The sequence below is a fragment of the Oncorhynchus keta genome, chromosome 8 (genome assembly GCF_023373465.1).
Source record: "Oncorhynchus keta strain PuntledgeMale-10-30-2019 chromosome 8, Oket_V2, whole genome shotgun sequence".
Lineage (NCBI taxonomy): Eukaryota > Metazoa > Chordata > Actinopteri > Salmoniformes > Salmonidae > Oncorhynchus > Oncorhynchus keta.
Window position 1 is genome coordinate 16,421,629 of NC_068428.1, and position 16,176 is coordinate 16,437,804.

The following is a 16,176-nucleotide window of genomic DNA, read 5'->3' on the forward strand; positions in this document are numbered from 1 at the left end:
GGGCTTTCCATAGGGTGGTGTGGTCAGCCCAACGCATCATCGGTGGCACACTGCCTGCCCTCCAGGACGTCTACAGCACCTGGTGTCACAGGAAGGCCAAGAAGATCATCAAAGTCCTCAGCCACTCAAGCCACGGCCTGTTCACCCTGCTACCAACTTGGAGACAGCAAAGGTGCATCAAAGCAGTGACCAAGAGACTGAGAAACAGCTTCTATCTCCAGGCCATCAGACTGTTAAACAGTCACCACTAGCCAGCCTCCAACCAGTACCCTGCCCTGAACTTTAATTACTGTTTACTAACCACCTACCACCTGGTCCTCGACATTCCACAGGGATGCTGGCCCATGTTGACACCAATGCTTGCCACAGTTGTTTGAAGTTGGCTGGATGTCCTTTGGGTGGTGGACCATTCATACACACGGAAAACCTTTTAAGCATGAAAACCCCAGCAGTGTTGCACCTCGACACAAACCGGTGTGCCTGGCACCTACTACCGTACCCCATTCAAAGGCACTTACAATTTTATCTTGACCATTCAACATCTGAATGGCACACATACACAATCCATTCCTGAAACACATACTCAATCCAGTCTCAAGGCTTAAAAATCCTTCTTTAAAAACAGTCTCCTCCCATTCATCTACACTGATTCAAGTGGATTTAACAAGGGACATCAATAAGGAATCATAGCTTTGACATGTCATGGCAATAACAAGGGTTCTTAAAGCTGCAATGTGCAACCTTTTGGGGCGACCAACAAAATGTACATAGAAATGAGAGTTATAGATCTGTCACTCATTGAAAGCATGTCTCAGAATCGATACAAAACATTAGGAACACCTGCTCTTTCCATGACAGGCTGACCAGGTGAAAGCCATGATCCCTTACTGATGTCACCAGTTAAATCCACTTCAATCAGTGTAGATGAAGGGGAGGAGGCAGGCTAAATGAGGATTTTAAGCCTCGAGGCAATAGAGACACAGATTGTGTATGTGTGCCATTCAGAGGGTGAATGGACAAGACAAAATATTTTAGTGCCTTTGAATGAGGTATGCCAGGCCAACTGGTTTGAGTGTGTGAAGAACTGCAACGCTGCTGGGTTTGTCACAACATTTTCCTGTGTCTATCAAGAATGGTCCACCATCCAAAGGACATCCAACCAACTTGACACTGTGGAAAACATTGGAGTCAACATGGGCCAGCATCCCCAGGGAACACTCCTTGCCCCAACAACTTGAGGCTGTTCTGAGGGGAAAAGGTGGGTGCAACTCTATATTAGGAAGGTATTCATAATGTCTTGTACACTAAGTATATATGCATTCTGGACTCTGACATTGCCCGTTCTGATATTTAATGACATTTTTGAATTGTGTGTATTACTAGGTATTATTAATGCACTGCTGTAGCAGAAAATACAATAATTTTGCTGCACCTGCAAGTATGTGACAGAGTACAGCTATGCAGATGACAGTAGGTAACAGGGACCTTCCCTAGTCCTTTTTCAGTACGGTTGAATACATTTTGCAATGCATAGAAAACATCATGTAGAAACAGCCGACATCGCAAACTCCCTAAAACACAACCATCTTCAATTGGAAGGGGATGTTTAGGGGTGTAAAGTGCTGCATCTGAAAGGAAGTGGAGTAGCAGTAGTGGTTGGGGCTACTCTCAGCTGCGTGGGCCAGTGTGTTTGATCTAAAAACACAGCATCCAGGGAGACGCAGCTCTCCTGCACACCTCAGACAGTTATGAAGCGTTTCAAGTTGCTTTCCCTTTGAATGATGGCGTCGTCTTTCATGCATTTGGATGAATGCTGCATATCAATTGAGAAGGACTAGAAACCTGCATCGGAGTCCCTCTCCCGAGTCACACGGCTTTCAGCTAACAAATCCAAGGGGACTATGGCTTGACTCTTTCAATTGTTCAAAGGTTGATCATTTGAGGTTTAAAAGCCACCAGGCCCTTGACACCTCTTGGTGCATTCAGTACTAGGGATACAACACTTGTTCACCAAACACATTACATGCGAGGGGACATGCAGAAAATGAGGTCATACAACACAACTATAAAAATCAACCATGTACATCCGTTCCATTTATCTCAAAGGAGGATTATTCACAAGACATTGTCAGCCTGTCTTTAAAGAAAATCTAATCCAAACAAAGCAGGTACTGTATATATTGGGTTTTCAGTAACATTTATTGATCATTTAAATTGACAGGCTCCATGTGGAACAACCCACCAAACCTTCCAATGACAACTCAACCGCTGGCACCTTAGCTAGTGAAGGATTGGGTCCCATTGGTATTAAAAGTTAGCATGATGGTGAAAATACTACTGTATGCCATCTAACCAGAGAGAAAGAAAACACTGAATCTGGGTTTTAAAAAGAGTTCATGAGATAAGGAAATAGCAGACCAACAACACTTTCAGACAAGAGTTAGTCGATCTTCACATGGATGAACAACTGGAGGCAGCACTGCGGATTCTTACGGGGACGTTCAATATGCAATCATCTTCACGTTATGGACGGAGCAATAGAAAGAGTAGTGATGGTCACATTGTATACAGACAACTGCTTTCTCTTTCTTCCCACTGGATTGCAAAGATTGGATTTAGTGTAGGTTAAGTGTGACATGCTGGCTGAGCTTCACACACGTACACAAGCAGACACAGTCCACCAATAGTAACTTGGAATATAGACTTAAAAGTACAACCATGTAGTCAGGCATCCTTCACATCATGTGCAGAGTATAGTCATGGATTACAGAGCTCTCGTTCCAAAGCCGCTCGTACAACATTGATCAAGCGCTACATTTGAAGCACACTTACATAAAGTTAATTTCCATTCAAACCCCCAAGGAGGTCCCCCACGTAGTCAGAGATAGAGAGACCTCCTGATGAGCTATGTGGAGGAATGTTGTTCAGCACTAAACATTTAGCCTCACACATCCCTCTCAACACATCGCACCCTTCAGAGCAGCAGAACGTCATCCTCGGCCATACCTCAGGGGCACAGCAGGATCTAGAGCAAACAGAGAGAGAAGCGAAGCTAAACTAGATTTATACCATACTGCTAACCATGTCCTTCAGGTGATGTTGGTTCCTCGTTAATCCGACTGACGCGGGGGTAGATGTTCAGTGCGTGACGCTACCTTGGCAGGGCCCGTACTACCCAGCACGCCTCACAGAGGTGGCCTGGCGAGCCAGATGAGCAGAAAAACAGTCAGTGAGTGGTGGTGGAGATACGATTCCATGTGGCGGTACGCTGTCTGCTTGTTCTCTAGCGCCTGCACTGTAAACAGAGACCCGGGAGGAGGAGGGGCAAGGGCAGCTCCTACCCCACCCCTGTCGTTCCCCTTCCTCTGAAGGGGGCCTGGCCAATCACTCACTTCCCCAGCCGCTGCTCACAGGAGGCGTAGTGCTGAAGGGCGCTGAATAAGTCCTCATAGGAGACATCCACGTGGGAGGGTAAGGAGCTGCAGGAGAGAGGGAGGATGTCAGAGATATATACTAGTGAGACACCTATAGCCTACTTCAGATGGCTGCAGTTTATCTCAAATCAAAATGTATTTGTCACGTGTGCCGAATACAACAGGTGTAGAACTTACCGTGAAATGCTTACTTACAGGCTCTAACCAATAGTGCAAAAAGGTATTAGGTGAAGCACCCGTAAAACTGCTGCCATTTCTTCCGGGCGCCATTTTAACAAATAATAATGCTAAATAATGTTGTTAAAATAGATACCAAGCAATAAGGGATCAACAGAAATGTCATGTTACATTAGTAAAGACTCACAGTAAATACAATTATGTACTTGACGACGGCTGTCATAAACAAATCTCCTGTGATTACCAAAAGCTGCTGCTTAGGCTACCGTCAAAGTAGTTACAGTACTATACCGCCATCTAGTGTTTGGTGAAGGTAAAAGTCCAAAAAGGTCCTGTCAAATAAAATGTTGCTTTGTAAAAACTGATAACGTTCAATAACGTGGGCCATTCGGACTGAACTTCATGACTCCCAAACAATGACGTCTAAAAATAGCATTGTTAGTGATGCATCATCATCTGGTAAAGTCTAATTACACATTTTATGTAGGCTGAACTGCAACATTAACTCAGTATTTCCATGATCCTTAAAATAGCCCTATTACTTATACAGGGTTGCACAGAGGCATTTTTAAAAGTCTTGCCAATCGTTCAAGGCGGGAGGTAAGTGAGGCAGCAGAGACCGGATTACCAGTTATTCTGCACAGATGAACACAACAGGCCCATATCCATTCTACTCCGGATGTAAAGCATAAGCACACACACACTTCCTCTGTCTGTATCCCACACACACAGCGAGTGGTTATAATGGGACATTCCTGTCCAGCTCTACAGAGCAGCGACTATTCCAGAATGTCTTCTGCACATGAGTACGGCAGCCTCATTTAACACACGCAATACTCACATGAACTCTGTCAGTCTGATGTGCCAGGGCAGGAAGCCCAGGGTGCTTTCTACTGGGCCGAACTTCAGAACCAGGTCAGGATCTGGTGTAGTCTTCGACTCTGCACAAACCGAGATAGCATGGACAGAGGTCAATAAAAACCACAATCAATGGAAATCTCATAAAAAGTGCCCTCTGCGGAGCATTTAACCCTGAGTCATTTTTTGTGGACCCGAAGAAATCAAACGAGTATAATAAACAAAATCCCCATCAAAATCTGCCTGTTGAAGCTAGACAAACGAGTTCTCTACACGGCGGACTTCCGTGGTGGAAGGTGGCCGAGCTACAGCGGAAACGGCTGTACCGTCCGAACGGTTTGGCCGACAAGCTAATATGACCACTCTATGGAAAGATGACTCACGAACATGTCAGTTGTTTTGCTCTAAGACCCCCCCACACACACACACCGCACGGGACTCATCTGAAGTCGGTAGCACCGATCTGCCAACTTCTGTCTGAAGAGTCCTAACGGTTTGGCCTCTCAAGAGCATGTCGATTGTTTTGCTCTAGGACACCCCCAAGCCTCACAAGACTTGATGAATGGCAGGGTACAGTGCCTTCAGAAAGTATTCACACCACTTGACTTATTCCACATTTTGTTGTGTTACAGCCTGAATAAAAAAAAAAAAAGAGATTTTTTGGGGAACTGGCCTAAACACAATAACACATAATATCATAGTGGAATTCTGTTTTTCAAAATTTGTACAAACTAATTAAAAATGAAAAGCTGAAATGTCTTGAGTCGTCAATAAGTATTCAACCCCTTTATGTCAAGCCTCAAAAAGTAAAACTATTTCCACCAGACACTGGTAGATGATTTCGCCTTTCAGCATAACAAAAACAAGTCCAAATCCACACTGGAGTTGCTTACCAAGAAGACAGTGAATGTTCCTGAGTAGCCGACTTACAGTTTTGACTTGAAAATGGTTGTCTAGCAACGATCAATGACCAATTTGACAGAGCTTGAAGAATTTAGAAAACAATAAAATGGGCAAATATACAATCCAGGTGTGGAAAGCTCTTGAGCACATACCCAGAAAGACTCACAGCTGTAATCGCTACCAAAGGTACTTCTACAAAGTATTGACTCAGGGGTGTAAATACTTATGTAAATGAGACCATATTTCTGTATTTAAAAAACACACTTGCAAACATGTTTTCACTTTTTCATTATGGGGCATTGTGTGTAGTTGGGTAAAAGAATAAAAATAAAAATTATAATGGACACCTTTAAAAATATAGAAAACATTAGATCAAACCATGAATTGGGCCTTACTGATATTAGTCCATAGTAATGCATTTAATAACAGATTCATACATGCAAAAACAGATATTTTGATTTGAAGTGTTTGTCCTTTATCTGAGAGATATACGACATATTTAAGAGGTTGCTAAAGCATAAGGACTGTTGAAAAGATTGAGAGAACCTAGATATCTGAAATGACAGTTCAATTCCTTCTTGAATGTTAGGCTGCATCTACACAGGCATCACAATTCTGATATTTTTGCTACTAATTGGTCTTTTGATCAATCAGATCTTCTGCCAATAGTTTGGCAAAATAATTAGAACTGGGCTGCCTGTGTAAACACAGCTTAGAGAACAGCAGCAGCAGCTTGCCAAGCCCCTTAGATAGTGAGATGATTAGAGACTCCCTTTCGCTGTGCCCCCCTGGATCCTGACAGCGAGCGGGTCTCCGACATCTGATTGTACTGACGAGCAGCTGCACTGACTGAGCCGGAGGTAAACACACCATAACTTCACGGTACACTACGCTGGACTTAACTGCACTGAAGTGAACTCTGCTATCCTCTGTAGTTTATATTCTGTCTGGAGACCATCTTTCTCATGAGTTTGTTCATATTCCTGCCATGGGTCTCATCCATCACCTTCTACTGAGTGAGTACACACGGATGTGTTCCACTGAAGTACTCGTGACGTGATTTACAGCGGGCGAGGGTGATCAGTCTTAGCCAGGGACTAATGACGGGCAGAGCTGGGGTGGGCAGAGGGCTCAGGGAAAATAACCCACTGAGAGAAGAGCTCACTCTGGCACAGACTCCCAGTGCTTCATGTTTCCTTCATATTTTGATCAAACACTGTGGAAGGCTAGTCTAACAGGGGGCTCCTTGACCTTTACTCAATCCCTTTCCTACATCCTTGCTGAGCTTCAAATAGTGAAATTGCTATTCGGAACATCATGCCAAAGGAGAGCTGGTGAGCTAAGCTTCACTCCAGCCTGTAATAGTATGGCACAGATTTACAGTCTATGATCAATAGAATGTCTGTGGGGTTTAACCTGATAAAACAATGAAATAAAAGGTATTGTCCACAGTGAGAACCATGTCCTGTCCTCCTGCTGGTCACGGGGGAGGGACCTCCTCCTCACCTCTGAGTAGAGAGTCAAGCACAGTGACGTTGATGTCTTTGGCTGTCTTCTCCATCTGTTCCACAGCTCTACACAGCTCCTGTGCTGCCTGGACGATTCTCAGCTTCCCATCGTCTGGAGACAGCACCTTCACCACGGACTGACACGACAGCACTGTGGACACACGGACACACACACACAGGAACACAGTCATAATAAGCCCCACAAAACACAAATACCGGTACTCAGGCACAAACACTACCACACACCCATTCACAGTAATAATACCAATCAATGTGTCAATGTAAATGTGTCAGGTGTCTGACTAAAGGTCAGTGGGTGGTAACTCGGAAATCCTGCTTCACAATCCTGCTGTTGTGCTTGAATATTGCATTCATAAACAGGTGATTTGTTGGATTACAAAACAATCAAGAACAGGAATCACAATGAAGAACAGGATCATAGAATTCATAAGTTATTTACGTGAATTATAGGGTATTTGAACAGGATTTTTTTTCTTTTTACATTTTAGCATACACTCTTATCCACAGGGTTAAGTGTCTTGCTCAAGGGCACATTGACAGATTTTTCAGCTAGTTCGCTGAGAACTTTTCCGTTTGCTAGACTACCTGCCGCCCAACTTCCTTTGGTGAAGAGAATTCTTCTGTGTTGTGTTCCTGCACAACTCCATATGGTCTAATTCTGACTGTATGTCATAACAGATTGACTTGCTCAGGGGATAAAGGTTTAGTGCCAAAAGCATATGGAGAGTAAAACCACACAATGCATCTTAAATTATCCCATACAGGCTGGCTGCAATCCACATGCCCTTTAATAAACAAACGCCACAGAAAATATAAACAAAAGCCTGGTGGAACTGGAGTCCATCTAAAAAAAAATAATAACTATAATATTTATAATCAGTTTCAAACTTCATTCAATAAGTGATGAATTGTGAAAATTGCACTCCCAATGATGCCTTGCAATCTAAAATCGACCCAAAGTTTGTGTAGTTGTATCCAATAGAATTGAATTGATTATTTATTCATAATGGTTATTCACAGCCAAATAGCCTACACATGGCAGAGTTCTGAATGCTTCTCTGTTGTAGCCCTTCCCGTTTTTTCAGGCTATGGTGTTAAATAGGCTTGATGAAGTGATGTCCTTCATTTATTACATATCATTAATGCAGTCTATGTGCTTATCAATGCACAAGCTCCTTTCCTCCCGCCACTCCTGTCAATAAAATAATGTCATCCAAAATAGTCATACACAAGTTTTGGTGTGCGTGACGTTTCAAATGCATTGTCATTACTAAATGTGTAATGTGATAGGCATTTTAAAATGACTATTTAAACTAGGGATGCACGATATATATATGTTTTTTAATATATATATATATATATATTTTAAATCGGTGAACATATCGGAATCGGACGATATTAGCTAAAAACACCAACATCGGTATCGACCCGATGTCTAGTTTAACGGCGATGTGAAAAACTGAAAGTTGACATGCACACCTATATAACATAGGTAGATGACGTAATGACGCCACGTAAAACATTGCGCTACACCTGCAACTCAGCATTCCTAACCTAGCCCACAACGTCTACTGTGTGGATCGAACAGTCATCAAGTCGAGCAGTCATTTGAAAGAGTAAGAACATTTCAGCAAGACAACTCAAAGGAGAAATCCATTAAAGCCAAGATAATGGAATTAATTTCCCTTGACAATCAACCGTTCTCTGTCGTGGGTGATGTTGGCTTTCGTGACTGTTCGAGCACCGGTACACACTAACATTACGAAGTGTGCTATTGTTCAGATGTTGCCCTACTGGAGTTACACAGTATTAGCATCACGACATGTATACTATGGAACGCTGTTTGGGTTTTTGCGTGTCAAAAAAGATACGTCAAATAGCACTATTTGACAATAATACTATTGGACACATTAAATAAGCTTTTAACTTGACGTCATATAACACAGTTTTAATTATAGAATGTTGTGGGTTCTGAATTTGCACGTGCAAGCCAAGCGCCACCACTACTATCAGCACTGTCAAAGCTGTACAAAAAAAGACTGCAAACAAGCAAACACCGGCCACGAACGATGTGCTTACAATAATAAAGCATTATATTAGCTTTATATTGGTAGCACCAATACAACCAGCCTGAAAACAATGATCAGAAGAAACTGCAGTCATTTTCACTATTCTTGGAATTTGCGGATTGCCTTCAAAATAAAAGTACAGTGGGGCAAAAAAAGTATTTAGTCAGCCACCAATTGTGTAAGTTCTCCCACTTAAAAAGATGAGGCCTGTCATTTTCATTATAGGTACACTTCAACTATGACAGAAAAAATGGAAAAAAAAAATCCTGAAAATCACATTGTAGGATTTTTAATGAATTTATTTGCAAATTATGGTGGAAAATAAGTATTTGGTCACCTACAAACAAGCAAGATTTCTGGCTCTCAGAGACCTGTAACTTCTTTAAGAGGCTCCTCTGTCCTCCACTCATTACCTGTATTAATGGCACCTGTTTGAACTTGTTATCAGTATAAAAGACACCTGTCCACAACCTCAAACAGTCACACTCCAAAATCCACTATGGCCAAGACCAAAGACCTGTCAAAGGACACCAGAAACAAAATTGTAGACCTGCACCAGGCTGGGAAGACTAATTCTGCATTAGGTAAGCAGCTTGGTTTGAAAAAAATCAACTGTGGGAGCAATTATTAGGAAATGGAAGACATACAAGACCACTGATAATCTCCCTTCGATCTGGGGCACCACGCTAGATCTCACCCCGTGGGGTCAAAATGATCACAAGAACGGTGAGCAAAAATCCCAGAACCACACGGGGGGACCTAGTGAATGACCTGCAGAGAGCTGGGACCAAAGTAACAAAGCCTACCATCAGTAACACACTACGCCGCCAGGGACTCAAATCCTGCAGTGCCAGACGTGTCCCCCTGCTTAAGCCAGTACATGTCCAGGCCCGCCTGAAGTTTGCTAGAGAGCATTTGGATGATCCAGAAGATTGGGAGAATGTCATATGGTCAGATGAAACCAAAATATAACTTTTTGGTAAAAACTCATCTCGTCGTGTTTGGAGGACAAAGAATGCTGAGTTGCATCCAAAGAACACCATACCTACTGTGAAGCATGGGGGTGGAAACATATGCTTTGGGGCTGTTTTTCTGCAAAGGGACCAGGACGACTGATCCATGTAAAGGAAAGAATGAATGGGGCCATGTATCGTGAGATTTTTAGTGAAAACCTCCTTCCATCAGCAAGGGCATTGAAGATGAAACGTGGCTGGGTCTTTCAGCATGACAATGATCCCAAACACACTGCCCGGGCAACGAAGGAGTGGCTTCGTAAGAAGCATTTCAAGGTTCTGGAGTGGCCTAGCCAGTCTCCAGATCTCAACCCCATAGAAAATCTTTGGAGGGAGTTGAAAGTCCATGTTGCTCAGCAACAGCCCCAAAACATCACTGCTCTAGAGGAGATCTGCATGGAGGAATGGGCCAAAATACCAGCAAGTGTGTGTGAAAACCTTGTGAAGACTTACAGAAAACGTTTGACCTCTGTCATTGCCAACAAAGGGTATATAACAAAGTATTGAGATAAATAAGTATTTGGTCAATAACAAAAGTTTTCCACCATAATTGGCAAATAAATTCATTAAAAATCCTACAATGTAATTTTCTGGATTTTTTTTTCTCCTTTATGTCTGTCATAGTTGAAGTGTACCTACGAAAATTACAGGCCTCATCTTTTTAAGTGGGAGAACTTGCACAATTGGTGGCTGACTAAATACTTTTTTTGCCCCACTGTATTTCATGGCCTACCTTCAAACTCAGTGCCTCTTTGCTTGACATCATGGGAAAATCAAAAGAAATCAGCAAAGACCTCAGATTTAGTTTTGTAGACCTCCACAAGTCTGATTCATCCTTTGGAGTAATTTCAAAAGCCTGAAGGTATCACGTTAATCTGTTCAAACAATAGTACGCAAGTATAAACACCATGGGATCATGCAGCCATCATACCGCTCAGGAAGGAGATGCGTTCTGTCTCCTAGAGATGAATGTACTGGTGTGAAAAGTACAAATCAATCCCAGAAGAGCAGCAAAGGACATTGTGAAGATGCTGGAGGAAACAGGTACAAAAGTATCTATATCCATAGTAAAATGAGTCCTATATCAACATAACCTGAAAGGCCACTCACCAAGGAAGAAGCCACTGCTCTAAAACAGTAATTAAAAATCCAGACTACGGTTTGCAACTGCACATAGGTACAAAGATCGTACTTTTTGGAGAAATATCCTCTGGTCTGATGAAACAAAAATAGAACTGTTTGGCCATAATATGTTTGGAGGAAAAAGGGGGAGGCTTGCAAGCCGAAGAACACCATCCCAACCGTGAAGCACGGGGGTGGCAGCATCATGTTGTTGGGGTGCTTTGCTGCAGGAGGGACTGGTGCACTTCACAAAATAGACAGCATCATGAAGAAGGAACATTATGTGGATATATTGAAGCAACATCTCAAGACATCAGTCAGGAATTTAAAGCTTGGTTGCAAATGGGTCTTCTAAGTGGACAATGACCCCAAGCAGACTTCCAAAGTTGTGGCAAAATGGCTTAAGGACAACAAAGTCAAGGTATTGGAGTGGCCATCACAAAGCCCTTGACCTGAATCCTATTGAAAATTTGTGGGCAGAACTAGAAAAGGGTGTGCGATCAAGGAGGCCTACAAACCCGACTCAGTTACACCAGCTCTGTCAGGAGGAATGGAACAAAATTCAACTAACTTATTGTGGGAAGCTTGTGGAAGGCTGCCTGACACATTTGACCCAAGTTGAACAATTTAAAGGCAATACACTCGATTAGTATTTGGTAGCATGTAAACTTCTGATCCACTGGGAATGTGAAAGAAATAAATAAATAAAAGCTGAAATAAATAATTCTCTACTATTATTGACAATTCCCATTCTTAAAAAAGAAGTGGTGATCCTAACTTACATAAGATGGACTTTTTACTAGGATTAAATGTCAAGAATTGTGAAAAACTGAGTTTAAATGGACTTGGCTAAGGTGTATGTAAGCTTCCGACTTCAACTGTATGTACTTAAATGTATAAATTGACCAATTCAGCACAGTTGGGCAAGCTCCTGGCAGACTTCATACAAAGTATTGTGTTGTGACGTAATTCTTCACTGGATCAGTCTGAAACTTTGCACACACGCTGCTGCCATCTTGTGAGGGGGGAATCGAAATTACACCTAGGATCCTAACGCAATGTATGGCCTTTCTCATGCATTTCAAAGATGAAAAAATAAAACATTTTTTGGTTTGTGTTATCTTTTACCAGATCTAATGTGTTATATTCTCCTACATTAATTTCACATCTCCACAAACTTCAAAGTGTTTCCTTTCAAATGGTATCAAGAATCTGTATATCTCCTTGCTTCAGGTTCTGAGCAACAGGCACATTTGGGTGTCATTTTTGGCAAAAATTGAAAAAATCTAAGACCTTAAGAGATTTTAAGCACCCCGATAAAAACATTAAGACACAAATGACTAAAGAGGGAGCCAGAGATCAATATAGCCTAACCAGAAGAACAAAAACCTGTTCCCGACCCTCCTCCTCCCTCTGCTGCTGGCCTTCACATATTTTGCCAATATGCTCCTGATGTTGCCGGTAAAAGGCTACACCAACGGTCGGTATCCTTTTGCATTTGGAGTGCCAAATTACTATACCATTTCTACTTATCTGCGTGCAAGTTATGATTTTCATATGCACATTTTTGTGGAACAGTTTAATTTCATATATAATAAAGTCTTCTTATCTAAAAATCTGTCATGTGGTTAATCAACACTATCTAAATTAAAATGACAAATCTGAAAGTAACTTCTATTACCATTGCATATAAGTAAAAATAGCCTACATAAAGCCAACAAATAAAAACATTGCAGCATCGCAGATAGAAAATATCCTGATAGAAATGTATATCCTATAAATCCCGTTGGTTACGCATGGCCTGTCTGCAAGGAACTTGCCTCCACAATGGATCAGTCCACTCAAACAGGTGTGAATCAGACAGTTGTCTTGTACACCATGATTATTAAATATTTTTTTGCTGCTGCTCGACTAAAGAAATCTCAGTCGACCAACAGTCTATTGACAAAACAATTGACTAAATGGGGTCAGCCCTTATCTCCACAGTTTTGCACACAGGCGTGCTTTACAATCTAAGTTACCTGCTACATATCTCAGAGTTCTGCGCTCAGCTCTTTTGCCGCCAATTGCTCTCGGTGTATCCATTATAGTTCAGTGGGTGTATCATACTATGCGTTCATATGGCAGAGGGAGACACATTCATAACTACATTGCAGAGGCCTGTCCGGCGTCCCGTGACAGATGTCGCCTCATCTGTGCAAAAGCCCACCATTCGACGAAGCAGCAAACAAAAGTCAATGCACGGCACAACTGATTGGCTCAAACACATTAAAGGAAAGAAATTCCACGAATGAACTTTTAACAAGGCACACCTGTTACTTGAAATGCATTCCAGGTGACTTATCTCGAAGTTGGTTGAGAGAATGCCAAGAGTGTGCAAAGCTGTCAAGGCAAAGGGTGGCTACTTTGAAGAATTTGTTTAACACTTTTTTGGTTACTACATGATTCCATATATGTTATTTCATAGTTTTGATCTATTCACTATTATTCTACAATATAGAAAATAGTAAAAATAAAAATCCTGTAATATGTAGGTGTCCAAACTTTTGACAGGTACTGTATATGATACCCACGTTTCAGTCACAATTTTCTTTTCCCACATGTAGGCTAAATGATTTCCATATTGATGAAAAAAATGATGCCTGACTTATGTTCTATGGTAGGCCTACAGTACTTTTAAACTGATATGAGAGGGGTTGTAGGCTTAATTGTTAATTTTTGATAGGCTAATGTTGCTTGATGAAGACGCGCTGTTAGCAACTCTGTGATTCGTCTTGAGACTAAAATATAATAGGTGTATCCTACAGACGAAGAAATTTAACCTTTATGGTCTGCACGTTTGTGAATCGTTGCATTATTCAAGAGCGTAATGTGGTTAGTATCCATTTTTCAAACGTGTAATATGGTTAAAGATGAAAAGACGCTTGCATAGTTGAAGCACGCTGGCTAGTGGCTATACTGGGATATTTCATTGGGATATTTGCAGTAAATGCCCGTTACCAAGAGCTGAACGATCTCGCGGCGCATGATGTTCCGTTGCGAATGTGAATTGAAAAGTGTACTGTAACACTGCCTCTCCAACTTTCATTAATGAGAAAAGCCCCTTAGCCTGCCTGGGAGCAGGTTAGTGTTTAAGGATTTGTTGCCTTAAAAATGTACCTGGCTAAAATGTGAGCTACTTTCGTGGTACCGGTTGTCCTGAGTTCAAAGTTACCTCACTAACTCCTTAAACAAAATACGTAGTATAGGGCACAGCTCTTTAGACCAGCACTCATAATCTGGGAAGCTTGACACATACGGCCCCTGGTGTCTCACCTTGATGGTCCTGTTTGTCAGGGCCATTGCTGAGGAACTCTACAGAGTGCTGCTTGGAGCCTTCCAGACCCAGGAGCTCCTGCTGCTGCTTCAGGATCTCCTCCATCAGCCTGGAGTTGTTCCTCCTGAACACACCTGGGAACCAAAAAGGGATATGTGAGCAATCCAATAGCCTATATCATATGGGGGGGGTTACACCCAATCTCAACAACTTTGAAACAAAAAAAATGAGAGAAATCATTTGCTGTATTTTAGAGCTGAGATCTGAAATGAACATCATGATATAGCAAGTAAGGCTAGTCATTAGGGGAAAATAATGTGTCATATACCAGATTTGGCTGTGAGAGACTGATGACATAAGTCAGCAGACATTGAGGAACAGTGCCACACCACCAAACACTTAGACGGCCATCAAGAAGGATTTAAAATATTTTACAACAACTAGCCTATGACCCAGTAGGAGTGGCTGTGGTGAAACAGGAATAGCAATACAGTGTGTGAGTGTGTGTGTTAAGACAATTCCCTGTAGGGTCAAATAACGAATTAGGTGAAAAAGCCATTGGGCAAACCTTGAAAGCCTATTGAGGCTCCTCTGTCTGAAATCATCTTTGTAATGATACATTACTAAGCATATATGGCAGAAGTGGGTTGTTGTAGACTTCTGAAAGGGAATTAGGCCGGATAAAGCCATTTTACTATCAGGAAAAGAATGTAGATAAGTTATCAAAGATAACTAAGCCCCAAAATAGAAAAATTCACGACTTGCTGAATCTGAATACACAAACAGAGGTAGCTGGCACGTGACTGTCTGCTGGTGTTGTATTTAGCACTTCCTGGTGTGAATAAAAATAATGAACACATTTTATAATCAAATGATATCTTACCGTGATTATCGTACACACTGATATAAGATATGCCGACTGCCATGCACCACACGACAAGGTTGGCAATGTCTGTGTATCTCGGCTCTTCTTCCGCTATCAACAAGCCGATATGGTCAGGCAGCTTCTCCAGGGATTTCCCATCCGCACCCCAGCGATACCGACGACCAACGAGTTTACCGGGTGCAGGAACGAGCTTCTTCTGTTTGGGAAACGAGAGAGCTATCGGCACAAGAAGCGCCGCTAAGGCTCGTGACCATAGCTGCCCATTCCAATTGCGAAGACGGATTCGGAACAAAGTGATAAACGTTCTATGAATGTGGAGAAGGACATGCAAAACCCGCCACATGAACTCGTACACGTGCACCATTTTGCAGCCCTCCTCGACAAAAATGTCAAAATATAATAATTATCAGAAATGCATATAGCTCTGCATTTCAAGTCCAGTAATGATGGCTAAACACGAGTCTAGTTCTGTGAGTCATTTCGCTTACTGCCAACACCTCCGTTTGCCGACAGCCATCTTCATCCAAACATTACCCTCTGAACTCGGAGATACACGTTACTCAGTCGAGCACAGTGATTGGACGATTCAGCAAACATGAAATCACGCGAGATCTAGGATTGGACTTTCTAAAGCAAACTAGATTATTATAATTTTTTTAAATGTTTATTGGAACAATAATAACAATATCACACATCATAAATACAGGGACATTCCTGTGAATATAATTGGAAAAAATGAAATAATAGAACACCAAACGACCCCCCACCCCAAAATATATATATATGTGACAAGGCAACGAGACATTAACAGACATTCATGACTTCTAATAATTTTCCAACATTTTGAGTTTCACATGTTTGAGGGATTT

At 41.9% G+C, this 16,176-nt stretch overlaps 1 protein-coding gene across 1 annotated transcript; it reads right to left on the bottom strand.

The window, feature by feature from the left end:
- Window positions 1–2,180: 2,180 nt before the first annotated feature.
- On the bottom strand, window positions 2,181–15,864 carry nus1 (NUS1 dehydrodolichyl diphosphate synthase subunit). Its single transcript, XM_035774837.2, has 5 exons — window positions 15,305–15,864; window positions 14,421–14,555; window positions 6,879–7,031; window positions 4,453–4,552; window positions 2,181–3,479 (listed from the first exon to the last, which is right to left on the bottom strand). Exons 1-5 carry the CDS (start codon window positions 15,669–15,671, stop codon window positions 3,389–3,391), a joined length of 846 nt encoding a protein of 281 aa, XP_035630730.1. The 5' UTR covers window positions 15,672–15,864; the 3' UTR covers window positions 2,181–3,388.
- Between the last annotated feature and the right edge of the window lie 312 nt (window positions 15,865–16,176).